Raw genomic sequence first — 27,396 nt, 5'->3', positions numbered from 1 at the left:
AGGAAGAGGAGAAAAACCAAAACTTGAAAATATCTCCAGAAACACAAGGTGCAAGGTAGCGTGTTGCAATCACTCTCTCACTCTGCCTCAATTAATATCTAGGAATGTTTGATATGTTTACTGTTTTTACCTCAAAAAGGTGGGGTTGCTTCTGATCATTCAAAAGAACAAGACAAAATATATATCTCAGTAACAATAAAGAGAGATAAAGATTATTATTATTGTATATTTTATATTTATTACTATTTATTAATAGCTCCAACAAAACCCGACGATTATTATTATTATTATTAGATTAGAGTTTTATTTAAAAAAGGTAAACAGAGACAACGATAACGATAATAACTGCAACAACAACTAAAAGACAACAACCGCAACAAAGAATAGAAGATAGACTATGTAACAACTTGACATCTCCACACCGACCACATAGAAAAAAACCCTCAATCTTTTTTAAAGTTAGTTCATTGTTCGGGATGGAATGGGCTCTTTAGCTTTTTTTGCACAGAATGTGCTATGTTTATATTAAAAAAAAAAAGATATAATTAAATCTTAAATCATCATAGGAATACAAGAATAACTTTTCCCCACCCCTTAAAAACAAACATTGTGTGGGTGTCGCACCCGATCATCACTCCGATCACCATTGTTGAAGGTCCTCCGACCTTTTGTTTTTGATTTTTTTTTGCGAGCCCTCATTTTTTTTTTTTTGCGCAATTTGGGTTGAATCTGCCCTCACCCATCACGACAAACCCCGCCAAATCAAAAACAATAATAATAGTAGAGTAGATAAATTAAGAAACTTTCTAGTTTAGTCTAGTGTGCGTGTCTGTTTATATTTATAGATACATACTTCCGATCGATATTTTATATATATTGCAATAGTGTCATCTTATCTTTGCAAAAAGTAAGAAAAGATTGTTTGCTTGCTTGTGCACAAGAAATTTCAATTCATTCATTCATTCATTCAATTTAAAAGTATGTCTCCACCCACAAACTATAGAGTAATTTTAAATATAAATATAGCGCCAGCCAATATGATGCTTGGCTTTCTGTTTATGTTTCCACACACTATCTCTGTCTCTCATTCTCACTTTGTGTCAATGTCAGAGAATCACCATGGCATCAGTCCCACTCTCTATATTTATTTATGAATATGGGATGTGGAACGGGTATTGGAAGCGGGTGGATTGGTATTGGTCGAGAACAGGCGGGCACTAGCAAATTGTGAATATGGTGGTGGTTGTGGTGGTGGTAGGGTGGTGGAATGAATATATTCATTCACAATTGGACATCTAAGATATTTTTTACTGCACCATACCTAGTGATATATATCACCCAATGGTTTTTCATACCCCCCTCACTCTTCCCTTCCCTTTATCCTCATTCCATATTGGCGGTTGACCCTTTTTCCATATTCCAGAAAGACACTTATACACTCACCACAACAATGTGATCAGAGATAGATATTTTGTGGATTTATCAGATATAGATAATGTGTTGTGTTTTGTTTGTTTGTTGTAAACCATAATATGGTAGTAAATAGATATTTATTTATTTGTGTATAATGGGTAATCATAGTGCTATAGAGGAGACTGTGACAAAAGAATCGACCTAGCTATAGAGAACCAATTGGTTTTAAATCTTTTAATGACAAAAATTGTAATTAATATGTTCCAAAAAAGCCAAACCGCTCAGTTCTCCACAAACAATTAAATCTTTAATTCTAAACTCTGTTTTATTGGAACCTATATAAACAATATTTAATTGTTATTGTGTTTCCAAAAAATATCCAACCAACCAAAATCACATATCCCAACCAACCAACCAAACAAACAAACAAACAAACAAAAACTATACTACTCTTTTTTTTTGTTTGTTTTGTTTTGATAGACTTTTACAACAACTACCGCCTATTATTAAACACACGAAAAAAGATAATTATGGATTATTGTTACCAACAACACCTACAACAATCCCCCAATTTACATTACATTGGAAATAACCAACAACATCAGGAGCATCGGGAAAACCACCAAATGTCTTCCGGAATTAGATTCCAATTGGATTACCAACCGAATCCAATGGTGGAATCAATAACACCAACAACACCAATAACAATGAGTGACATCATAATGTAAATATATCATCAAGACATAGTCCAATTATATCTCTCCTTTTTATTTGAATGGGTTGGACTGAAAACCAAACACATCATTCTACAAATAATCCATCAATCCATCCATCTTATCTTTATTTATTTTTAGAATAACCCACACACCAACAATTGTTTTTTTTTGGATACACGAAAATCGTGGTGTGATATTTGATTTATCAAAAACACAATGTTTCGTTTTGTAGTCTTTTGATATTTTTATTTTAATTTGATGTGTTATATATATATGATAGACAGTACAGATGGTGGGTGATATCAATCAAATATATTTTGTTGTCCCCCATCACAAATACGTATCCTCCTCGTATGCGTAATACCAGCAATTAATTAATTAAAAAATACTCCGCACGAGTCATACATCATCAATTCCATCATCTTTGACTACATGATCAGATGATAGGCTTGTTCCCAGTTCTATTTTCTCCATTTTCCAATAATGGCATCTTAACTGCTGCTGCTGCTGCACCATCCAAGAAACTGGATTCCAGTCCAGTTCTGGCGCCCTTTTTGCTTACCCAGTCTGCCAGTCAGCTATGCTAATTGATGGATTGATTGGTTGACTGGTTGGTTGGTTGGATGGCAATTTCACTGGTGGTGTGGTAACAAAAAAAGAAGAGATAAAGAAGAAGGAAGAAGAAGAAGAGGAAGAAGAAAGAAAAAAGTGGGTTGCAACAAACAAGTAGTGTAGTAGAATATTTATATAGAGTAGTGGTAGTGGGTGAGTTTGTCGTGTTCACATGATCTCATCATATAGATTGAGATAATTATGTTATCCCTCAATCCTCTCCATCTTACCACTCACCTCCTCTACCCTATGCTCTACCTACTTGTTTGCATGTAGTAGTAGTTTCGTGCTCCAAAAGTCAACGATAACACGTCGTCTAATCGTTATGATCATAATTATTTCCACTCCTCCTCCTCCTCGACTGCACCGCATTTTTTTAATTAATTAATTGAAACTTTGTGTTGTGTGAGAGTGAGTGAGTGAGTCAGGTCAGTCACACCATTATGATTATTTTTGCACTGCAGCACGCTACTTTTTTTTTTTTTTTTTTCATCTTCGTCACTGTCGTATGACATATCACTCTCCGTGCTTCTACCCACCACCCTACTCGATCAATCACTATCACCACCACTCAAACACTACCCACACAGACTGACCGGTGGTAGAACATAATTCGAAAGTTGACTTTATTTTTCAGGGGATGCAACAATGATGTGTAGAGCGATTCCTTGGAGAAAAAAGATACCCATTTTAAAACATCTTTCTACAGTTTTCCATGCAAGAAATTGGGGTTCTTAATATAAGGGGAATGTATACTCCAATATATCAAGATGGCAGCAGACTAGAGAGTGAAACTGCAACACATCATTTGATTCAATTCAGTCAATAACGCACACTATAGTTTGTTGTTGTTGTTGTTAAAATCCAAAACAACCCTGTTGTTGTTGTACAACAGTGATCATCTATCTATCTTTTTTTTGGTTGTTTCTCATCACACCATTTTTTTAATTCATTTTATTGTATATGTTCTCCTCCTACCTCTGGATATTTATCCCCTAAAAGAGAATTCCCCTTATCTTGAACTAGCATTTTTAATATTCAACAGCACAGCAAAACAGGGGACAGTAGAGACAAAAAAAACAATGATATATCATTTCCTACTACAACAACAATTAGCTTTATTTCTTCTTCGTGCCATCTAGTTAATTATCGCTGTTGTCAATCCAATCCCATCTTTTTTGTTTTTTTTTTTTTCCCAAACATCGTTTCCCATCATTAAAAGAACTCACCAACAATAACAACAATAATAATATACTTATTATAGATCTACACAACTACTATACTATCTATGTTTTAAAAACATCCAATATATACCATCAAAAAAAAATATTTTAAACCTTTTTTTTTTTTCCTGCCTCTACCAAGTGTAGACAGAGAAACAAATTAAAACACAAATATCAAACAAATTAACAGATTAATTATTATAAAATTAATTGATCCATCTAATCAATCCATCAACACCTCTTAATTTATTTATTTATTTATTTATTTTGTACCATTTAATTTATTTATTTATTTATTTATTTAATCTATTTATTTAATTTATTACAAATCTCTTTATTTATTTATTTAATCTATTTATTTATTTTATGTGTGAAATTAATTCATCCATCCCCACCAATGAGTAATTTTAACTTTAATCGACATCAACAACCAGCAGCCAGCAACAATAACCACAATAGTACCGATTATTCTATTTCACATACCCCAAGTTTCCAGATGGGAACAAACAATTTCCATCATTTTTCAGTACCCCGTACTATAAACAATCAAAACCAAAACCAAAACCAGAATCAACATCAACAGCATCATCAAAATCAGGTCCAACAACCCCAAAATATTCAATTTACTAATATTACGAATTTATGTCAACAAACCAATCATAGGACCACTAGTAATACCCCTCAACAACAATTATTCCCACCAACCAACAACAATTCCAATAACAACAACAACAACAATAACATTAGAGAAATTCAAATTCATTCACAAGGATCCTTGGTACTAAAACAACAGGAACCAATCAAGTCACCCCAGGATTATCAAACCCCAACTCAACAACAACAACAACATCAGCAACATTATTTCCCCAATTTTCATGAATCATTTATGAGCAAATATCAGGAATCTCAAACTGCCGAGCGACAATCACCTTCGTCTCACCAAACCCAGCAACAGCAGCAACCAAACCCAACACCACAACCACCAAATGTTCAGCAGCCAAGCCATTTCTATAATTCCAGATTGTCAGACTCTTCTGATGATCTCCAAGGTGATGGACACCACTCAATCTCAAACACTCACAGCCCACCAACCAACATGAGTTACCACTATCCAAGAGGTCAGGGCGTGATCTATCCATCTATATATGCACCATTGTTTGACAACAATGCTCCCAGAATCTCACAGTCTCCTCAACAATGGTCGCGTCCCTACCCCAACTATTTTGCATATCTCCCAAATCTTATCCCACCTCCTCCACTCAACACATCGACCGCGTCCACTGGTGGTGGCCTTGGACAAGAACCAACTGGTGCCGCCTACTCATATTCTCAAGAGGCTTCACCACCACCACAAACCGCCGAAATGGAAAAGGTTCCACAACTCCATCTCGGTTACACGCCATCGCCCACCATGGCCCCTGTACCCTATACCCTACATCCACCAATGTTTCCAACTATCGAAGGTAACATAAAAATCGACCTCTATCACAAACCAAGAGGCTCAAAGGGAACTTGGATGCAAATCGTTCAAAACGACCAAATCAGAGTCACTGAGGGCAAGGGAAAGCGTCTCAAAATGATAGTACACAGCGAGTCTGAGTTGGTCAAGATCGCACTACAAGTTCAACTCTTGGATTCACAGGATGTTGCCAATGGAGGTAGAAGAGGATCGAATCAGGCGTCGTCTGCCAACTCCCCATCCTCGTCTCCTGCAAACGCACAAAATAGCTCAACCGCCAACACACCATTTAACCAATCCAACAATAGCGGGTCTGGGCAGAATGCATCAGCCAATTCACCTCCAACCAATACACAACAACAACAATCTCCATCACCTTCAAACATTATGCAAACTATGGCCAGTTCCATAAACACCTCACCATCACCATCCTCATTTTCACTTTCATCACCAGCTCAATCGCCTATCCAATCCCCATCACAATTCCAAGGAAACAGTCAATACACTGTTGCCATTGCAGTGAGTCCACCCTCATCATCACCCAATCCAGTTCTCCCTCAATCGATGAGCACACAGTTGCCACCTCCAGACCCCCAAGGCCTGTCGGTCGAGTCGGTTCGAGTGTACAGATATCCATCGTCGACTTCGGTAGCCTTGTCTGCCCTAGAGTTTGAACTCAAATTGGCCAAGCTGAGCAAGAGACTCCGCATTGTTTTATCGGCACTCTCCAAGGATGGTGTCAAATACGAAGCCCACTCTGTCGATTTGTATGCCCACAACAATGGAAAACACAATGCAAACTCTATTCGTAAAAAGGCTCTCCCCTATCCATCGCCAACCCTCAATGGCTATCCACCAAGGGATGACCAAGTCGCTCCCTCCAGTCCTTCGGACCGACCAAAGAGAAAGCCTTTAAATCGATCAAGTGCCAGCACAAGCTCATCTGCATTGATCCCCAGCTCACCATTACCAACTCCACCCCCATTACCAATGTCTAAATCAAGTCCATCAATCTTTACATCTACCACTTCAACAACTAGTACTAACCAACAACAACAACAACAACAGCAACACCACCAACAACAACAACCACCTCACCTTCAACAAAATAATTCATATAATACTAATAATTCACCAAAGATTAAACCAGAATCAATGTCTAATCCACCACTTCCATCTATCCCACTCACCGGTGCAATGGAATATCCGTGGGCCTACCCTCCACACCACCATCACCAACAACCTCAACCAGCTGTCCATCACCATTTGGAAAATGGTGTGCATCATCATACTGGTCATTGGGCCCCAGCCGATCATCATGGATATAGCCATCATCTTTATTCCATGCCTCATCATCCCTATATCGATGAAAAGCACTAACGATCGTGGCGTGCCACCAAAATCACCCCAAATTTATTTATTTTTCCAAATGAATTTATTTTTTGTATTAAAGATGTAAGTATCAAAGAAATAGAAATAGAATAGAGACATTTATAATAATATTAATATATTTTTCATTATAGTGTAAACAAAATTAATTTATTTATTTATTTTTATTAAAAAGTTTCAACCAATGTATTTAAACACATTGTCCATCCACCATAATTATAATGACCACCTTCCACACAACACCCATAATACAGTAACATCATAAACTAAACAACAACAAACAACATCATCCAATAAATTGTAAAGATTATCCATCCGAAAATATTTTTTAAAAGAGGGAGGTTTTTTATTCTGTCTGAAGACAAATTTAAAGTACTTTGGGGAGTGTCTGGAAGTAAAGTCTTTGTAATCTTTTGAACCTTTGGGTCTTGGTAATAGATACAGTTGTTTCTATGTGTGAATAAAAATAAATATATAGTTATGGTGTCGTTGAATTCTATAGAATGAATAGTTGATTGTTTTAATTTATTTGAAAAGTTGATTGTTTTAATTTATTTTATCAAAATTATTATTGACCTCACTAGCTCTACACATTGAGATAATATTGATGTCTTTTGATATATGAAATTTTTATTATTAATATTTGTTTTTTAAATTGATCTTAATGAGCATCTCGAATGATCTAAACATGACAAGTCGCCATGGCCAAAAGGAGAACCGAATTTTGATCACAAGATATTACAAGAATTTTTTTCTTTAGTCTCGAATAAGTGTCTATACTCTATAGGTATGATTACACCGAATGGCGCTGCATTGTCTCTTTGAGGATTAGGAATATTTGGAACCTCTTGAACCATTGGGGCCTTGGCAACAGATATGGTTGTTTCTTTGGGAAATTTTTATTAAAAAGATATAGAAAGAAATAAATGGTCAGCAATTTGCTGGAATCTATAATATTAAATAATTACCATAAAGTGTCATAGTGATGTTGGTGTTTGATAAAGGTAATAATGAACTATGGAATGAACATATTTTAAGTCTTATACAAAAAAAAATCAAAATTTAATTTAAGAAAGGGTATTGGCGTTGGCGGGATTTTGATCAAAGCATTGTTTAGGAACATGGGATGTGTTTCTCGTTGAGGAGGGTTGATGATTTGTTGGTGGAAAGAATCAATCGAATATACACAAAAAGGAGGTATATCTCTTACAATTAATATTTACATATTGTCAAAATCATCATTACAGCGACTGATTAACCCTTAACTTTAGTGCTGATTTAAAAAAAAAAAAGGGTAGCTCTGATATGCGGTGGGTGGCTCTGAATAATTGGTAGGCGCCAAATTTCAAACTCTTAAACACCGTTTAAAAGGTATTATAAGGGTTCATACATATATATATATTTTGTTTCAAAGCTACAAATTTGGTGGTTGATTTTTTATTTGGTTTATATGTCTATCTTTTGAATGATTCTTTTCTTTTGGGGGGGGGGGGAGTGTCGTGTTTGTTTTGTTATGTTGAATAAGTGTTATTGTTGGTTCAATGCCTCTCTAGAGTTGAGCGTCGCAAATGGACTTTTACCAGTGATAGTGGCAAATTGGCTGCTCATGGCATCAAAGTTTCTATAAGTGTACCCAATGAATGGAATATCAAAAGAATTGATCTTTCTTCTTGATCGAGACACAGGCATTGGTTCTGGTGTAATGTGTGAAGCTGGTTCCTCGTCATAGTGGTCAAAGTTTTGTGTGTCTGTAGGTGATGTGATTATTGGTACAATAGGTGGTTGGGTGTCTCTGAGATTCTTCCAGTTGACACCTCTAAAGAAGGGATGGTCTTGGATCTCTTCGGCACCATTAACACCGATACGGTTGTTAGAGTCGGTGAGGAGACGCTCAATGAGGTCCTGGGCTTCGGGGCTCAACGACACTTCAGCCTTGGCCTCTTCCATGATCTTTGGCAGTGTGTATTTCCAATTCATAATCTTGTGGTAGGTTTCTCTCTGTGTCTCTGAGCAAAATGGTGGATACCCAACCAACATTTCAAACATAATCACACCAACACTCCACCAGTCGCACTCTGCACTGTATCCGTTTTGCATAAGCACCTCTGGTGCAGTGTAGTCTGGTGTTCCCACATTCGAGTATGCCAATACTCTTCTTTGTTTCTTCCACGAATCGAATCTGGCCGATCTGCCAAGCGATGTATTATCCTCCAAATGATCACCCTCATACTTTTTATAAATCTCTGCCAATGTTGGTACTCTATTTGTTTGTAAACCTGTACAAAGTCCAAAATCACTAACCTAAAAAAATAATAAACTATGTGTCAATAAAAGTAAAATACTTTTTGTTTTAAAAACCTATGGTTTTTTTCATACTTTAACATGTCCTTTTGAATCAATTAATAAATTATCTGGTTTGATATCTCTATGAATATAATTCATCTTATGAATGGAATGCAATGCCAATACAGTCTCAGCAATATAAAATCGAGTAGCATCCTCTGAAAAAGTATCATATTTAATAAGTTGTGTCATCATGTCACCGCCAGGTACATATTCCATAATTAAATAAAGATAGTTTGCATCCTTTATAAAGAAAAAAAAGATGCATCAATAACCTGTTTATCAAATATTTTTTGTTGTTTGAGACATACTTGAAAAGAATAATACAAATTGACAATCCATGGATTATTACCAGCTACATTATTATTATCTGCGAGAATATCTCTTTCACTTCGTACATGAACAGTCTAAAAACATGGTTGGAGAAAGGGAAAAAAAATGGTCATTTTTTTTTTTGTGTAAGTATTTTTGGCAAAACTGTTTGAAACATGGTGGTTTGGTTGTGTCTTACTTGATGTTTTTCTATCATCTTTGATTTATCAAGTTTCTTCATCGCAAATAGTTTATGATTCTTTTTCATTTTAACCAATCTAACCTCTCCAAATGCACCTCTGCCTATGATCTTTAACGATTCAAATGAATGTCCAGTCAATCTAATTCTACGAGATTTTATATATTCAGTTTCTCTCTTGTCCAATTCTCTTCTCTTGATTGACTTTTGTTCTTCTTTAAGATTGGCTTCTTCCATCTTTTTCTCTAAATATAAACGTCTAAAGAAGAAGAAGAAGAAGAAGTAGAAGTATACAAGGGGAGAGAGTTAAAAAATTGTAATTTTTTTTTTTTTTTTTTTTTATCCTGTGATTATCTCTTTGCTCTCTCCCTGCTTCTACCAATTATTACTGCTGCTAACTAGGTCTTACCTTTCTTCTCTTTCTTTAAGTGATTTAAACAATGATGTATAGTATTGCTCGATTGATACTTTGGTGGCGATTGCAGCATCCAATGTCTCTTTTGAAAAGTTTGAACTATCTTCAATCTCGAATTCTTCGTCGTCATCATCATATTGATCACCTTCTCCAGAGTCTTCATATTCTCCTTCTTCTTCATTAGAGTCACCATCGTCTCCTCTTTGATCAGGTTCGTCTATATGTAATCCCTCCAACTTTTTGTCCATTTCTTTCTGTTATGTTATTCGATGACGCGTAATGCTACTAATGAATGAATGTATTGAATGACGATTATGATTATGAAGGTTCTTCTATTGTAACAATAATAATACTACTAATACTAATAATACTAATACTACTGTTTCTTTTATCTAGTTTTACAACAAACAACAAATATACAACAATAAATTTTTTAATACAATTTAAGCGTGGTTGGGTGTGATCAACATCCTTTTTGTGTGGTTCATCTTGCATGAATAAAAAAATCTTTATTTTTTAATTTTTTTGTTTTTTTAATTTAATTGTTATGGAACCCTAATTTAATTTAATTTAATTGATTGTTGTTGTTGGAAAAGGAATTGGTTAATTGGAGTGACGAGAAGAAAGGGAGGACATTGGGATGGATTTCATTTGGGCTGTTGTTGTTGTTTGTCGTTGGAAGGGTCACGATTTTAATGAAATCATCCTTGTCCTCGGTTGCAAAGATTGGTTTTTCATTTTTGCTAGTGTCAACCGATTGAACATAATGAGGAGCAAATTGATCTACGATAGGTTTCCATAATGATTTGTTTTTCATTGAACCAATATTTCCAATTATAAATAATCCTTTTCTTGTTGAACTTTGAATCTTTTTAATCTAAATGAAGATGCATGGTTAATAAAGTATTCTAATAATTAAAATGTGATATGATTTGATCTTCAATAAGGATGACTTACAAAGCTTTCTTCATTTTCAAAACCAATTGAGGAATCAATAGATTCACAAGATCTATTATTAACCATTGATACTATAGTATACTAAAAAGATTAAATAAATAAATAAATATTCATTAAAAAAAATAATAATTAAATGATTGATTTCTACTTACATCATTTTGATTATATTGAAAACCATCACTTGATAAAACCTTGACGGATAAGTTGTGATTTTGAAATTGCTTTTGAATACAAGCGTTGTGAATATTTCTTGCTTGACATGGATATGGAGAGACGACTGAAATGGAAGACGATGGAATTTGGAGAACATTGATCAAGTAACGGAGTAGGTGAACTGTAAAGTTGATTTCTTCTTGATTCAATAGATTTCCCATATCCTTTGATGATGATGACTTGAAGAAACTAAAAGATAGATCCTTTTCAAAAAGTGATGATTCACTAGACTCTTCTCCTTTAATATCAAAAAATGTAATTGTTTTTTTATCCTAAATAAATAAAATAAATTATTAATAAATATTAACCAAGATTGAGTAAATATATATAATTCTAATTTACATACTTGGAAAAATAAAGGTTTTGAAAAAATAGAAGTTGAATAAACATGGGCAAGATTGAATGGTTGAATCTTCTTTGCAAGATTCTTGATGAGTGGAGTAGAGAAAATGTCCTTGATGACTTTTGATTTGATCAATACTTGGTTTGCTGGAATATCTGGTGTTGGTTGACCGACAAGAATAAAATGATTTGCTTTGGACAATGCACCAACTGATTGTGGTTCAAGCTCTTGATGTGCATTATCAATAATGACCCAACGTATATTTAAATCAATAATTCTTTTTTCAGTTGCTGTCAATGAAGTACAACAAATAACATTTGCATCATTTAAATCTAAAATTAGAAAAATAAAAAGTTAATAAATTTAAAATAGAAACATAATATTTCTTTTTTTTGCATTCTTTTTTTTTTTACATACATAAAGAAGTTAAACTATCTCTTGAAGTTGATAGAGATAATCTTTTTTCATTGATTTTGTGGTGCAAAGTGATACCTTTGATATCTTCTGGAATAGAGTAGATTCCATTATCAAAATGGCCATTGGTCTCCTGTGAACTATGATAAACTCTTAATACCTTCAAAGTTGGGAATAATTCTAATAAAGATTTGGTTGTTACATCCTAAAATTAAATAAATTAATAAATATTCATTTAAATTAAAATATAAAATAAATAATATTTATACTTACAACACTATAATCATTTGGACCACAAATTAAAACCTTTGGAACGAATCCTTGATGTTTGAAATCACCTACCGCAAGATAAGTGATAATAGATATCAAAGCAGTCTTTCCAGAACCAGATGGACCTTGAATGATGGTTGCAGTATTAAAGAGTGAACTATGGAGTGCAACGAGTTGTTCTTGATTTGGTTTGATTGGAAGTGAATCAATTGCACCTTGAAAATCTTGAAAATCGTTATGGCTATAGTCCTTTCTAACAATACTTGAACCATCGGTATTGGAACGTAGAGAATTCAATACCAAATGACGAATCTCATCAGAAGGACTTACCATATTTTGTACACTGTCTGCCAACATTCTATGAAATTCATCTCTAAATATTATTTCCTAAAATAAATAAAAAACAAAGTTAATTAGTATAAATAATTTAAATAATTAGAATGATAACATCCTTTTTTTTTTGATATATTTCTACATACAACTGAATAATGTTTTTGTGTTAATTTTGAAGATCTAGTAGAGAATTTAACAAGTAACATTCCAAGGTTCTTTTCATCTTTTGTTGATTTGGTAATCAATGCATGTAATGATAGAATGGTTTTCTCTTCACCGAGATATCTAAGGCAAAGGAAATCACCACGACAAATCTTGTTGTTCTTTGGTATTTGATTGGCAGGCAAATTGAATGAACCAACATATTTCTTCTTTTTCTTACTCCAAGATACTGTTAAATCATGAGCATAAACTGAATCTGATTTATGTAATGAATTCTAAAAATAATTAAATAAATAAAATAAATAAATATAATATTCATAATGGCTTCCAATATATTTGATATTATTATTATTATTATTGTTATTATTATTTTATACATACAAGAGAAGCATTCAAATCAATGATAGAGGTCCAATAGTTGATATAGGCGACTTCAGTATCGAAATTATCAACTGGTGTAATAGACTTGGAGTTGATGAAACATTCAGTCTTTTGATAATGATCGTTACACCATGGCAAGAAATCATTGTTGAAAAGGAATTGCAAAGAATACTCGTTTGTTCTAACCTTTCTACTATGATGAGACGAGATTTGAATTTGAAGTGAATCATAGAGTTTGTAACTGATGGGCATTAAACGTGAATCTTGTGGTTTTTGAATTTGACCATCCAATGACTTTCTAATATTGTTGTTATGATGATGATGATTGTTGCTGTTGTTGTTGTTGTTGTGGTGGCTGTTATTAATTGGCTGATTGATGGTTGAAAGTGATAATGGATTTGATTTGAGAGGAATGAAATCTGAGCAATCAATACCAATGAATCTTTGATCCCATAGAGTTTGAAGTGTGCTTGATTGATCCATCCACATGGATGTACATCCATTGATCATCTTCATATCCAAATCAAAGACGGCACTTAAAAGTGGAACCCAAAGCTTGACGATCTTGTCTTGTGTGATGGCGACAATGGTAGAGGTGGTAAACAGTGGTTTGGCGCGTAGACGATGAGTAAAGCAAGCGACACGATACTGTCTCTCCAACTTTGCTGTTCTTGTTCTACATTTCTCCAAATGATCCAAAAGCTGTTGACCGGTTGGCTGAGATGGTGGCAAGATATCAAATATCTCCATTGGAGATAGTAGTTTGTTTGGGCCCGAAGCATCTTGTTGTTGTAAACGGGTCAATGCACATGCCAAAATTCTTTGATTGTAAATATCACCATATCTTTTAAATGGATCAGTGATTTCCAAATAAAATGGGAATTGTTGATAACTTTTTTTATCAAATGTATATGATTCTAAAAAGAAGAAAATAAAAAAAAAGAAAATAATAATTAGTATTTATAAATATTGTTTTGTTTTTGTTTTTTTTATATTTTATACATACCAAGATATTTAATTAATTTTACAATTTTAAATAGAAAATAATTTAAACCTTGTGGATAATGAGATTTTAAATCTCCAACGATATCTTGTAGTGTGATGGTATCCTTTTGCTTTGAACAGATGGTAGGAAAGACAATGTTGTGAGTCTTGGCAGTATCCAATAGTTCGTCGATGATGGAAGCAGGAGGAGTTGTAGTAGAACATTTATAAATAAAATGATGGTTTGGTAGAGGAGTGATATTGCCAGTGATATAGTTGGAGATGACCTTCATCTGTTCCACCATGGTATAGATAAACGAGTGGTCTTGAGAACTAAAGTTGACAGGTGGATATTCATAGGTATTCTTGGCATAATACAAATAGAAATGATTCAATCCTGTAAACATTCTCTTTAAAGATTCCACTAAATCATGGTTTGGAGAGCCGACGATAACACCATTGGGTTCGAGATACGATTGACATTGAGCATAGGTCAGGTTACACTTGGAGTTGATGACTGAAAAATAAATGTTGGTATTGACAATGTTACTCTCTGATAGCTCCCAATCGACGGTGATGGCATATTGGTCCTTTCCAGGTGTCAGTGAAAGTTGTTCTTTGAGTTCGGTTGGTAGTAATGGATATGAATACGATCCCATATCAATGTGAAATCCACGGTTTGCTGCTTCAATGTCTGTAAATGTTTTTGGTTTAATATAATTTGTAATATCAATAATATGTGTATAATACTAAATAAAAATACAAATAAAAAGGAAAGAAAGAAATAAATAAAATTAATACATATGTTCTTTATACCAATATATTGATCAATATTAATCTCTTTCTTATTACATACTTTAACATTTCCATTTGGTAACAGTTCACACGAAAAGCAAACTGGAATGTCTTGTTGGATTGGATGAATCGAAAAAGTAAGAAAGTTACGCAAATCCTTTCTTTTGACAGTATTTATATTGTTTCTGAGGCCAAGAACTTGTAATTGAAGTGCCTCTGAGAATTCACCATTTAAACCATTTTCTAAACTTAATGACTAAAGGTAAAAATAATAGGTAAAATAAAATAAAATAATTAATTAATATTAATTGATTAAAGATGATATTTGATTTGATTTGATTTGATTTGGTTACCATTATTTCTTGTTCCAATTCATCATGAGATTGATAGGTTTCTTTAATTTCTCCAATAACAAAAGGGTAATTGGTTGGCCATAAGAGTTGAGTTTCAATTTTATAAAATGTAGAGTGAGAAGGATTAAAGATGGTTCTTTGTGGATGTTTGACCAAAATACATTCAACCTTTTTATCCAACAATGGAGTAAAATAGAGCACGTCACCAACTTGTTTGTTAAACGTGCACGAGTAGACAGTCTTGTGATTGGATTTTAAAATTGCAATAACTGAACCAGTTCTCCACTTTTCTTGAATGCCAATGGGTATGGTTTGATGATTGGATTGTTCGTTGCTCAATGACGAGTTGGAGCCATTTCCAAGAGCAGCCAATTCTTTAAACAAGTTTTCACTTTCGTTTGAATCTTGTAATGGTTGTGATGGTGGTGATGGTTGTTGATCCAAACCGTCCAACTTGATAACAACAATATCACCATCCATGGCACGATTTCTATGAAATTGATTTAAAATACCAATCTTTTCTTTCTTGATACCGTCCATTGTTGCCAATATATCTTCAGGTAGCATATTTGTATCAACATATGCATATGGTTTATCATTTTTATCAATCTTTAAAGTTCCAAATCTAATTATATCATTCTATATAAAAATAAAAAATTAATAAATTAATAAATATATATTATTATATTGCAATTATTTATCATTATATGTTGTTTACCTACACTTAATAAATTACCAATAGCAATTGGATCATAATGATCAGGATAATATTTAGAATTTGAAATATTAGTTGTTAATAATGTTGGTGATTGATTGAATAATAAACCATTGTTGGAATTATTAATGTTGTTGCTATGACTATTATTGTTGTGGCTGTGACCATTATTGTTGTTGGACTTTGAGAATCTTCCATTATTATTATTATTATTACCAATGGATTTACCAGAATAAGGTGACTTTGATGGACTGCTTCCATTGTGATGGGATTGCTTGGAAGTTGGTGATACTCTTGATGGCGATGAAGATACATTTGAACCATTCACTCCTCCATCTGATCTAGACACAACACGAAGATCCAATTCACCATGGGCAAAGGCACACCAACGTCCCTTTTTACACTTATTTGTGCTACTCGCGAAATCATTACACATCTTGGTTTTATAGATTGTTGGATGGTACATAACTTCTACATCATTATGTGAAAATTTACACTAAATAAAAAAGAATAAAAAAAAAAGAAATAAAATAAAAGAGATTAATATTATTATATTGGTTAAATTATAATTAATTGTTTGTTGTGATTTGATTGTCATACATTAACTTTATCACATTTTTCTGGACAAAGGAGGTGGGAATAAACTAAGTTTCCATTTAGATCAAATGGACATCTTCTCTTTTCTTCGATTTTGTGATAAAAGAAACTGTATAATAATAAATAATAAAATAATTAATAAAATGGATACTTTCTTTTTTGTTTTTTTTTTTTTAATTTAATTTTGATATTTACCAATCTCTATCATTTTTACAAGTTAAATGTTTTGAACATTCAGATACCTTGTATGAAACCATATACTTTTCATGGGTTTCTTCAGCCTGCTGTTTGGACTTGTTTGGTGATGATAAAACATGATTGGCAGAAGTAGTGGTACTTGTGCTTGAAATGGAGGTGGTGGTGTTGTTGTTTGGTTGATCATTGTTGAGAAGTGAAAAAAATCCAAGAGGATTTCTTGGTGAATGATTATTATTTATCATCTTGTGTGTTGTGAAAGAAATAAAATAAAAAGAAAAGGAATTATAAATTAATTAATTTATAGATGACAATGATGACAATTATTAATCACCATTATTATTATTGTTGTTGACAATAATAATAATAACAATAATAGAATTAGTCTAAAATGAAAAGATTAAAAGATAAAATTATATAGATAAATAGTGGATGGATGGATAGATAAATAAAAAAGAAATATACAAATAATAATAAGAATAATTAGTTTATACAATGGAAATTAATAATAATAATAATATTGTTTTGATAATCAACTAACCAACCAAACCAACAAACTATATATATATTGAATTTATATTTTAAATTAGGGTAGGTAAGAAAATTCTACTATTATATTTACCAATGGATTAAAATGGAAATAAATAAATGGTATTGGTAAATTTAAATCATTTTAAAATTAAAAAATATACCAATGATTGTTTGAAGTGTAAAAATGGGGGGCACTAAGGAACATCATGCATATGATCTTTTACAAGTCGCAGATGATCATCTCCTCATCTGGACATCAGTCGGGGAAATATAAAATGTGTATGTGAGATAGTGGGTAATGAATGTGTGTGGGGGGGTAAGATGATGTGATGAGGGGAACAGGACTACTATGAAAGGAAATGAGTTTCTGACCTACCTTTTAGTTTTCCTATCACGGTATCGATGATGATGATGATGATGATGTTTCCAACTTATTCTTAATTTGATGGTGCTCCCTCCCTTTTTTAATATTCCTCTTTTTAAATTTAAAAAAAAGAAAAAAAAAGAGAACTAGTTTATCTTATATTACTCCTTTTAAAACTTGTACCATATATATATAATATACAAGTAAAGGTTTATCTCTATCTCTATCTTTATCTCTTATTTTTTTTTTCTCCTTTCTCTTATTTCTTTTTGATGATTGGTGAACTATTTATTATTCTTTAATGTCAAACGTTATAACTATATATCCATAATAATCATATCTAATATATTAACTATTATTATTATTATTATTATAACAAAATTGTTGTTTTCAACGAGATGATTGATTGATTTAAATTTATAAGTATTTCCTCTTCTTCTTGGTTTCTTCCTCTCCCTCTTCTTTTCTTTTCATAGCTTCTCGTTTTTTCCATCTGCTGCTCTGATAAAACTTTTTGTGTCCAACTATTAGGATAATAATATAAACACACAATTTCCGGAAAGGGAATCTATATAGCTGATGAACAACTCTAGATATAGAGATATATATATATATATAATGGTTGGCTGATTGGTTGAAATGTTAAATGTTCCCTCACTGTAAACTTACTAGATTAGGAAGAAGAAGAGGAATGGGACTAGTACTAGTAGGAGACATGATGACGATGATGATGTTCGCTTTGAAAGTGGTTCATTCCTCGTTCGTTCATTCATTCATTCATTGTTTGATGGCTTGATAGATTGGATAAGTTGAATTAAATATTGTTGTTGAAAGATACCTAATAGTAATAGACAAACATCGGTCGATTAGTAAGTTGAAACGGTTCGATTTGTGGGGGTTAGGGGGTGGCAGGGTTCGTGTAGAGGAGGAGAGGAGAGGAGGTAGAGGGGTGATTGATTAATTAATTTGTTGATCATACCAAGTGCCATTAATATTTCAGGACCACACTTTCTTTCAACATTTCTAGAGTATAGGCTGACTCTACTTAATGGGTATCTATTGTATCTCTCCCTTTCAACGTATTCATCAATCGTTGGAATGAGTTGAGAGTTGTCATTATTATTATTATTATTATTTGTTGTTGATATGGTTGTTTTTCGACTATTTCGATCTTCTTCATCATCATCAGATGAATCTTCATCACTACTACTACTACTACTCCTATACTCTTGTTCGCTTTCATCTTCTTGACTATCATCACTTTGTACTTCTTCTTCTTCTTCTTCTTCCTCATCTTCGTCATCACTTTCATTGTCGTTTCTTGATTTTCTTTTTTTGTTTGTTGTTTGATTAGTGTTATTGTTGTTATTGTCGCCACCAACAAGTTGTTCACTGTCATACACTTGTCTCATTTTATGGTCGATGGTTGACGTAACCTTTTGATTCTTTTGATACTTTGATTTATATCTCTCGACCAATTTAAAAGAGACACCTTTTTGTATTTCATTTAAATATTCTAACGACGGGTTACTAATGTCTCCAATCTCCTGTTGTCCATATCTCTGATACAAGTCCCATGTCTCTGATAATTCTTTTTAATTCAAAAGATTGAATTAATTAGTCATTCATCATCATCATCAATGTAACTTCAAGTATTGTTGTTGTTGTATATATCATACTTTGATTAGTTTCTATATCATCATTGGCAAATGCCTGAAACATTCTCTTATACCCTCTCATCTTTTTTGCACTTAGTACTCCATTCTTCTCCTTGTTTGTAGTAGTTGCTGTTGTATCAGCAGTCGACGACGATGACGACGATGTTGTTGGAATTGCATCAGTCGTCTTTGTTGTTGTATCTTTATCTTTTCTCTTGACCATCTCTTTATATTATTGCTTAATTTGATCGATTGATCGATTGGATCAGATGATGAGATGAAGATGACTATTCGAAACGAACAAATACAAATCGGTATGATACAAATATTAAAATATTTAGGTGGGGGTCGGTTCAGTTAGTTTGGGGGACATGAAGAATAAGTTTTTTCATTCTCCCAACATAAATATCTATAATATTATTTATATATTCATTCGTGTACACCCTCTTGTCTATCTATCTATCTATCTATATTTGTATATATATATATATAAAGAATGAGAGTATTTCTAGTTAGAATATCACAGAGAAGATGGACATTGTATAGTGAAAAGGCAGAGTTTATTGCAAACAAGGCGTCGTTGTCGGTCGAGTCTTCAAATGCAGCCGACATGGTTATGGATGACACTGACCCAGCTAGCAAGAAACAAGAGTCGTCGCAACGAAGTATGATGAAGCGGTTGCAAGGTGCCGTCGCATACACCAAAGCAAAGGCTGTAGAGTCAAGACGCGAGATTGACGAAGCGTCAGAAGGTGTCGGAGTCAAAGGTCGTCTCAAACAACTACTCATCTACTTGGAATCAAAGATACATCCAGAAGAAGCAATCTTTCAACAATTCTCATCTATCAATGTTGAAGATTTTATCGTTGATAAACAACAACAATCAACTTCAACGTCAACTTCATCGTCTTCGTCCGAGACATTATTTAAAATATTATACCCAAGTAATTTGGGTGAAAGAAGAGCATTTAAATATACTGGTGTAGTAGTACGTCAACGTGCATCGTATCATAAATTCTGGTCTATCGTTCATACATTGATGATCCCATTCACAGTGGCTGCAACCATTTTACCTGGACCAAATGTGTTTTTGGCCTATAACATTTATCGTCTCTACTCTCATCTAACGGCTATCAAGGGTACCAATAATCTAAAGAAACTATTGAATGTCTACCCAAATGAAATGTTCCAAGCAAGTGATGCATTGATGGAATATGAACAACACCATTTCCAACCAATTGAACATACTATCAATATGAAACCAACCACATCGACAGCAACCACAACAACCGAATCATCACCATTATTACAACAAATACAACAACAACATATCCATACAGTCAAACCACATCATACACATATCCATATTCACCAACCAAACTTTAAGTTAAAGAATGATTTAATTGCACGCCTTGCTGGAAGAGTTCAAACTCCTGGTTTACTTGAACACATTAAAAAGATTGAAGAGAATGAAAAGAAACAATTGATACATTAAATGATCAATCTAAATCCAAAAATAAATAAATGTATTACTATTAAAATATTTAAATACTATGACTATCCAAGATATCTTGTTCTTTCTTTTTCATTTTCTCCAAATCAACTTGTTGATTGATTGATTGTTGTAATGTTAATGATTTATTCCTTGTACATTCATTATATTCTTATGCGTTGTCGTTGTCGTTGTCGTGTTTGTGATAGTGTACAAATAGTCATATGTTTAACTATGACTATCCATCTAATCTTTTGTTAATGTGATGCCATGTACATGATAGCATCCAAATGTAGGATTTAAAAAGTGTGTATATATATCTTGTTGTATGTATTTGATTAGATTAGTTTTTGTAATCTTGGAATCTTGAATCTCTCTTCATTTGTTTCTTTTTCTTGGTCTCTGACTTGCTGTCGAATTGATGATCTGGTTTAGTGTTATAACTATCGATAGATGATCTCCAAACCTCTGCGTATGGCATTGAAGTATAGATTGGGATGGTAGCACCGTTTGACAAGATGCAAGTAGTTCTTCTAACGATCGGTTGATTCTTTTTGATTGCACCAGCAATAAAACGGAATCCCAATGATGATGATACAGCTGCACTGTACAATGTTGAAGTTGATTGCTTTACAATAGTATTCATCTCTAGATCTATCTAAGTACTTGTAAAGTAATAACACTGAAATGAATACAAATGCAATGATCTCGTTTCAGGGTCTACATCATAAAGTTTTGACAAATTTTCATCCGCTTGTGCATAAAACGAAAGAATCTTCAAAAATGACACACATATCAGATATCTATGTAGTTTGGTATTATAAGTTATTTATACATTAATTTATTTGTTACATTTACAACGCTTAAAACATTGTAATTGTTCTTATGGTTATTATTATTTGATATTCCGTGTTATATTAGTTATCTATCTAATCAATAGATATCTATTTGTTTGTCCCTTTCCCTCTATATTGTTCTTTTGTTCTTATTGGTTTACTTGATTAATCTTGTTTATTGACCCTTGAAGATTGATAAGATGGCTATAATATAACAATAACAATATGATTAGTATTAAAGATCTTTAAAAGGTAAAGGTCTTTTTCTTCTTTTTCTTCTTCTTCTTCTATACATACATGAACCAACAACAACAAAGATGATGAAACCAAGGACATATGGATTCAAAGAGATACCACCTTCCTTTTTCTTTTGTTCCATCTTCTTACCAGCCAATTGGTTGATACGTTCAGACTTTTGACGGAGGACACGTGATTGCTATACACAAGGAAGTAAGAAGAAGAAGAGTTGATAAAGTTAGAACATGTTTAGATCATATTTGTTGTAGTTGACATAAAAGACATACCATTGTGATGTTGGTAATACTGTATAAGATATCTAAAAAAAAGATAAGATAAATATATAAATATATTGGAGGATGTAAGTATACTAAAATTAAACAAAGAAGCTTTGCTTTTAGAATTGGTGGGTCAAAGTGAGTTGAACTGACTCAAGTTTTTTTTTTGACCCGTCAAGTCAACGGCGAACTTCGTTATATTGACTTTTGTTATTATTGTCCCCCTTGCATTGTCCAACGACAAATATAGTTCTCAAGAACAATCATTGGATTAGTTTAGTTTTGCACAAATAACTGAATAAATTAAGTTATTTGTATTTATTTTTTGGATGAAGAAGTTGGTTGGTTGGGTTGGTTAGTACTACATAAGATATCGATAAGCAATATAAATCATTCCTTGGAATGTTCATTCAACCATCATCATATCATATCATATCATGAACTTACTACTTTGTATCATCCATCGTCACTGTTCTCTCATTCTCTTGTCAATGAATTCTTTGAAGTATTTTATGGATCGAGTAGCAGTAGGAGTGACTAAACCTTGAGATTAGACAGACAGAACAGTCGATTGACCACGATCCCCAATTTTCAAGAGATAGGATAAAAAAAAAATATTAAATGACTTCTCGTGAGCGGATGTGTGTTTGGTAATTAATTATTACTTTTTTTTCATTCATTCATTCATTACAAAGAGAGAGAGAGAAAGATATATTCACACAACAAACAAGAATAAGAGAGTTGGTTTTTTGTTTACTAGTATAGTAGATAGATAGGTTTAAAAAAAAGAAGAAGAAAAGAGAGTAAAACAAGAACAAACAAACAAGATGTACAATAATAATAATAATAGTGGCAATTATAATAATTGGGGAAATGGAAGTGGAGGTGGAAGTGGATACAATAACAATAACAATAACAACAATAATAGTAATAAACCTAATTTCAATCAACCTTATTTATCAGATGCTGCAAAGTTTGTATTATACATACATTGATTGATACACACCCTATACATACTTACATAATTACTTAATTACCTATACTTTAAGGAGTGCTCTATTATTCGAAGGTGCAACAAACAATAATAATAACAATGGTAATAGAAAGTGGGGAGTAAAAGAGACAGAAGAGTCTTCATCATATTCAAACAATCAAATATTAGATAGAAATACTCAAGTTATGAAAGGTATGTCGACTCAAGTGATAGATATTATATTATAAATCTTGTTAACACATAACATTATATAATGTTCACTTTTTATAGAACAAGATCAATTGTTGGATTCATTATCATATAGTGTCACAAGACAAAAGGAATTGGCAATTGGTATAGGCTCTGAAGCAGAATCACAGAGTATAATGTTGGATGATTTGAATTCACATGTAGATAGCACTCATGGTAGACTAAGGAATGCAAACAAGAGTTTGGTTCGTTTAACTCAAGATGCAAAGACAACTCCCTATTGGATCATTATTTGTGTATTATTTTTGGTTTTAATCGTTGTTAGTGTATTGGCGATGGCAGTTTAAAAAATAATAATAATAATAATAATAATAGTAGATATATAATGAACGTTGTGGAATAATAATAGTGTATTATGGATTGGATGGATAGTAACAATATCTATCTATCAAAGGTGGGGGAGGGATTTAACAACAAACAACAACAAACAACAACAAACAACAACAACAACAAATGGGAATTACATATTACCAATCTTTTAAAAATATTATTGTTATTATGTACATAAATGGATGAAATAACACAAGCACACAACAACAACAACAACAAATAATAATAACCATTTTAAATTGGATTCATGGATTGGATGAAAAGAGATAGATAAAACAAGGCACCCTTTTCAAAAAAAAGACGTACAGATACACATATACATAAATTTTCTTATCTAAAAAGGAAGAGTTGATTGAAAATATCATATGAAACAAAAGAGAGAGTATCACATGATGGCAATGTCGTGATCTTGTCTTCTCCTCTTTTGGTTGATGTTCATATATATATTCATTATCAATTTAACTTTTTAGATTAAACATTTTTCTTTTGTAAATTCCATGTCTTTCTTTCTTTCTTCTGTCGATGTTATTTATCCACATTGTTATTACTGACTAATATTGTTGCTGATTGTTTTGATATATAATTTTTTGATACACTGTTTATTAGTTCTATTAAATACCAGCTTGCTTTGATATTATCATATTGTATTGCTTGATTAATCGGTGCATTACTAATAATACTGTTGTTGTTTGTCGTTTCTCAGCAAACATGATATTTATATGAATGGAATATGAAATCTACCAAGTTTAGTGGTGACCGTGACCGTGACCTTGGAACTTCTCTGGGTGAGTAAGTCTTTGAGTCTTTTCATAGTAGGCTAATAGATAGATAGATAGAGATATATAATAGATAGATATGAAGATAAATGTGTCAATAATTATTCTTTCTTATTCTATCTTCTCTTTTTCAATATCGATTCTTTTCGCATTTCATCAATCATATGCATAATTCTTGTTCTTATCTGTTATTTACCTGATTCAGCTCTGTTCTTATCTGTATATATTGATAAAGATGTAATAGTAGTAGTAGTGAAACAGTTAATATATTTGTAGTATACATCAAGATGATGTTATGTTAAGAGAGAGAGATAAACTACGTACCAGTGATACCAATGTGTACCTTGGTGATGAGAGCACCCCATACGAGAGCACCGACCATGAATGGCCAGAAGTGTTTAGTTTGGTAAGCGGCCCATTGACCGAATGGTTGTTGTTTGAAAGCCATCTTTATATATATAATCTACTGTAATGGATATAATATACGAATAGTCTCTTTTCATTCTCTGTTGCTCACTCAATGATCACCACAAGAAAAATCAAAAAAATTCATTTTTTTTTCTTTGGACTTGAGCAACAGAGTACGCAGTTTGCAAGAAGAATGATTGATACAGATAAATTAGGGATCAATAGGTTGTACAATGAAATGAATGAAAGGAGAGTTGCTTCACTTCATGTAGAAACAACAACTATTTGATATTTCATACATCAAAAATAGCTATATAGAGTCTCAAGACTATAGTCATCCAACCAACCAAAGAGACTATAGTACTGTGGTCTGTTATTATCTATTTCAAAGACAGCAAAGTCAGAGAGACACAGAGAGAGACTATAATGAACCGACAGACGAACATATATAATACAAGACTATTATGCAGAGATTTGAGAGAGAGAGAGAGAGAGAAAGAACAATCCTTTATGTTTTGGTGGTATTGGTGTGTTGACTTCGATTGATCCCACCCCCACACACTTCTTTTTTATTAAATTGTTGTTGAGTTCCAAAATTGAATAAGAAAGAAAAAGAACAAAACCTGTAAGTACACCAACAACCACATACTACTACTACTACAAACCTCAGTTACTACAACATAAACAATCTCATCGTTCATAATTAATATTTATATTAAATTTTATTAAAATTATTATTATTTTAGAATTAGAATTAGAAAGTAGGACTACTACAGAACGCACATCTTTATAGATTATTTATTTAACAAGTAAGTAAATTTTGTTTTGGTTGGTTGGACTGACAGTCAGTCAACTTGTCTAAAAAGAGGAATGGATTCATTAGTTTGTTCCTCCTTCTATTACATCTATCTCCTTCCTTCCTTCCTTCCTTCCTCCTCCTCTTCATTGTAATAGTAATAATGTGTCTGTACCATACTTTACTTAACTTGGTTCTATTTTTGCACAGAATCGCCATCTATTTTGTTTTGGTTTTTTTTAAATGTGAATGAGATTGAGTGCAGATCAAAATCAATATTATATTGATGATGTGATGCTTGTGGATTGAGTAGTAAGCAAAGCAACTTTTTTGCATTAATATTCACGTGTTCTTTATTTCATTCATTCATTCTTATACACATATATACAATACAATATACAATCATTTTCATTTTTACATTTACATTTATTAATAACCCTCTTATTTTACAAAAGGAAAGAAAGCAAAGTAGAAAATGATGATGACACTTAGTAATGATGACAACGAAGTTGTCAGTGGAGAGAAATGCGAGACTGAAAAGTTGCCAAAATTGATTGAGATGTCTCAATGTCCAAGAGTATACCGAGTTCCAGATTTCTTGTCACCCGCTGAATGCGAACATCTTATCGACATATCCAAGAACAAGCTCAGACCATGCAACGAAATTTCATCGGGCGTCCATCGTAGTGGTTGGGGCCTGTTTATGAAAGAGGGCGAGGAAGATCACGATGTAGTAAAGAAAATATTCCAAAGAATGAAAATGCTTGTAAATTTAACTGAAAATTGTGAAGTAATGCAAGTTATTAGGTATGTTCCTAATTATGACGATCATTGATTCATCATTATCACGTGTGACAAAACCCAATACAATATTGATTATCAGTTATTAATTAATTATATTTATTTATTTTCAATTTATTTAGATACCATCCAGGTGAAGAAACATCAGCACATTATGATTATTTTAATCCATTGACAACAAATGGAGCGATGAAAATTGGATTGTATGGACAACGTGTTTGTACCATTTTAATGTATCTCTCAGAGGTTGAGGAAGGTGGAGAGACATCATTCCCAGAGGTTGGTGTCAAGGTGAAGCCTGTAAAGGGTGATGCTGTATTGTTTTACAATTGCAAGCCAAATGGAGAGGTCGATCCATTGTCTCTTCATCAAGGCGATCCAGTCATCAAGGGTACAAAGTGGGTTGCCATTAAATTAATCAACCAAAAGAATAGCCCACCTCCTCCAGCTACCACCACTCCAGCAACAACATCGAACCCAACTTCAAATACAAATCCAACTCCATCAGGATCATCTGCACCATAAATTTAATTTAAATTACAAACAAACAAAGAATGAAACAAACAAACAAAAGAAACAAGAGGAAGAAGAAGAAGAAGGTAGAGAAGAAGAAGAGATCCAGTATATATATTTTTAAAAATCATTGATTATTTGTATTTTATTATTGTTATTGTTGTTGACTACTACTACTACAACACAAAAACAATTATGTTATTAACATTTTATTGCGAAGAAAGAAATACAAATATATATATTTAATAATAATAATAACAACAGTAATAATAACAAATCATAATAATAATAATATTTTTTTCAATCAATCCAAATTTGTAGTTTAATTTATTTAGTTGTT

At 32.6% G+C, this 27,396-nt stretch overlaps 10 protein-coding genes across 10 annotated transcripts; 4 read left to right on the top strand and 6 right to left on the bottom strand.

The window, feature by feature from the left end:
• Positions 1 to 1,144: 1,144 nt before the first annotated feature.
• On the bottom strand, positions 1,145 to 2,131 carry DFA_03588 (uncharacterized protein; the record flags this gene model as incomplete). Its single annotated transcript, XM_004363133.1, has 3 exons — positions 1,145 to 1,321; positions 1,711 to 1,748; positions 2,077 to 2,131. The coding sequence occupies 3 exons, from the start codon at positions 2,129 to 2,131 to the stop codon at positions 1,145 to 1,147; spliced, it is 270 nt and encodes an 89-aa protein (XP_004363190.1).
• A 1,261-nt stretch (positions 2,132 to 3,392) lies between these two features.
• Positions 3,393 to 6,803, top strand: DFA_03587 (uncharacterized protein; the record flags this gene model as incomplete). The annotated part of the gene is made up of 2 exons (XM_004363132.1): positions 3,393 to 3,458; positions 4,563 to 6,803. The coding sequence occupies 2 exons, from the start codon at positions 3,393 to 3,395 to the stop codon at positions 6,801 to 6,803; spliced, it is 2,307 nt and encodes a 768-aa protein (XP_004363189.1).
• A 1,536-nt stretch (positions 6,804 to 8,339) lies between these two features.
• On the bottom strand, positions 8,340 to 10,329 carry ndrB (putative protein serine/threonine kinase; the record flags this gene model as incomplete). The annotated part of the gene is made up of 5 exons (XM_004363131.1): positions 8,340 to 9,113; positions 9,189 to 9,398; positions 9,467 to 9,562; positions 9,667 to 9,925; positions 10,076 to 10,329. The coding sequence occupies 5 exons, from the start codon at positions 10,327 to 10,329 to the stop codon at positions 8,340 to 8,342; spliced, it is 1,593 nt and encodes a 530-aa protein (XP_004363188.1).
• Positions 10,330 to 10,646: 317 nt separating this feature from the next.
• DFA_03585 (uncharacterized protein) lies at positions 10,647 to 17,038 on the bottom strand (the record flags this gene model as incomplete). The annotated part of the gene is made up of 14 exons (XM_004363130.1): positions 10,647 to 10,958; positions 11,039 to 11,119; positions 11,191 to 11,523; positions 11,598 to 11,926; positions 12,012 to 12,213; positions 12,282 to 12,665; positions 12,758 to 13,048; positions 13,155 to 14,071; positions 14,161 to 14,887; positions 14,995 to 15,189; positions 15,287 to 15,925; positions 16,009 to 16,497; positions 16,602 to 16,707; positions 16,794 to 17,038. The coding sequence occupies 14 exons, from the start codon at positions 17,036 to 17,038 to the stop codon at positions 10,647 to 10,649; spliced, it is 5,250 nt and encodes a 1,749-aa protein (XP_004363187.1).
• A 1,067-nt stretch (positions 17,039 to 18,105) lies between these two features.
• On the bottom strand, positions 18,106 to 19,569 carry DFA_03584 (uncharacterized protein; the record flags this gene model as incomplete). The annotated part of the gene is made up of 3 exons (XM_004363129.1): positions 18,106 to 18,212; positions 18,668 to 19,279; positions 19,368 to 19,569. 3 exons carry the CDS (start codon positions 19,567 to 19,569, stop codon positions 18,106 to 18,108), a joined length of 921 nt encoding a protein of 306 aa, XP_004363186.1.
• A 273-nt stretch (positions 19,570 to 19,842) lies between these two features.
• Positions 19,843 to 20,841, top strand: DFA_03583 (uncharacterized protein; the record flags this gene model as incomplete). The annotated part of the gene is made up of 1 exon (XM_004363128.1): positions 19,843 to 20,841. One exon carries the CDS (start codon positions 19,843 to 19,845, stop codon positions 20,839 to 20,841), a length of 999 nt encoding a protein of 332 aa, XP_004363185.1.
• A 340-nt stretch (positions 20,842 to 21,181) lies between these two features.
• On the bottom strand, positions 21,182 to 22,649 carry DFA_03582 (uncharacterized protein; the record flags this gene model as incomplete). The annotated part of the gene is made up of 4 exons (XM_004363127.1): positions 21,182 to 21,492; positions 21,972 to 22,110; positions 22,199 to 22,230; positions 22,637 to 22,649. The coding sequence occupies 4 exons, from the start codon at positions 22,647 to 22,649 to the stop codon at positions 21,182 to 21,184; spliced, it is 495 nt and encodes a 164-aa protein (XP_004363184.1).
• A 367-nt stretch (positions 22,650 to 23,016) lies between these two features.
• syn8A (syntaxin 8) lies at positions 23,017 to 23,719 on the top strand (the record flags this gene model as incomplete). The annotated part of the gene is made up of 3 exons (XM_004363126.1): positions 23,017 to 23,162; positions 23,239 to 23,375; positions 23,454 to 23,719. 3 exons carry the CDS (start codon positions 23,017 to 23,019, stop codon positions 23,717 to 23,719), a joined length of 549 nt encoding a protein of 182 aa, XP_004363183.1.
• Positions 23,720 to 24,508: 789 nt separating this feature from the next.
• Positions 24,509 to 25,647, bottom strand: DFA_03580 (uncharacterized protein; the record flags this gene model as incomplete). Its single annotated transcript, XM_004363125.1, has 4 exons — positions 24,509 to 24,579; positions 24,735 to 24,755; positions 24,863 to 24,986; positions 25,612 to 25,647. The coding sequence occupies 4 exons, from the start codon at positions 25,645 to 25,647 to the stop codon at positions 24,509 to 24,511; spliced, it is 252 nt and encodes an 83-aa protein (XP_004363182.1).
• A 570-nt stretch (positions 25,648 to 26,217) lies between these two features.
• Positions 26,218 to 27,068, top strand: DFA_03579 (putative prolyl 4-hydroxylase alpha subunit; the record flags this gene model as incomplete). The annotated part of the gene is made up of 2 exons (XM_004363124.1): positions 26,218 to 26,549; positions 26,666 to 27,068. The coding sequence occupies 2 exons, from the start codon at positions 26,218 to 26,220 to the stop codon at positions 27,066 to 27,068; spliced, it is 735 nt and encodes a 244-aa protein (XP_004363181.1).
• Positions 27,069 to 27,396: the final 328 nt, after the last annotated feature.

This window comes from Cavenderia fasciculata (genome assembly GCF_000203815.1).
Source record: "Cavenderia fasciculata unplaced genomic scaffold Scf_Dfasci-G-b-205a01.r1-3, whole genome shotgun sequence".
In the NCBI taxonomy this organism is placed as follows: Eukaryota; Evosea; class Eumycetozoa; order Acytosteliales; family Cavenderiaceae; genus Cavenderia; species Cavenderia fasciculata.
Note: the sequence above shows the minus strand (reverse complement) of the source record. Positions and strands in the feature narration are given on the sequence as shown.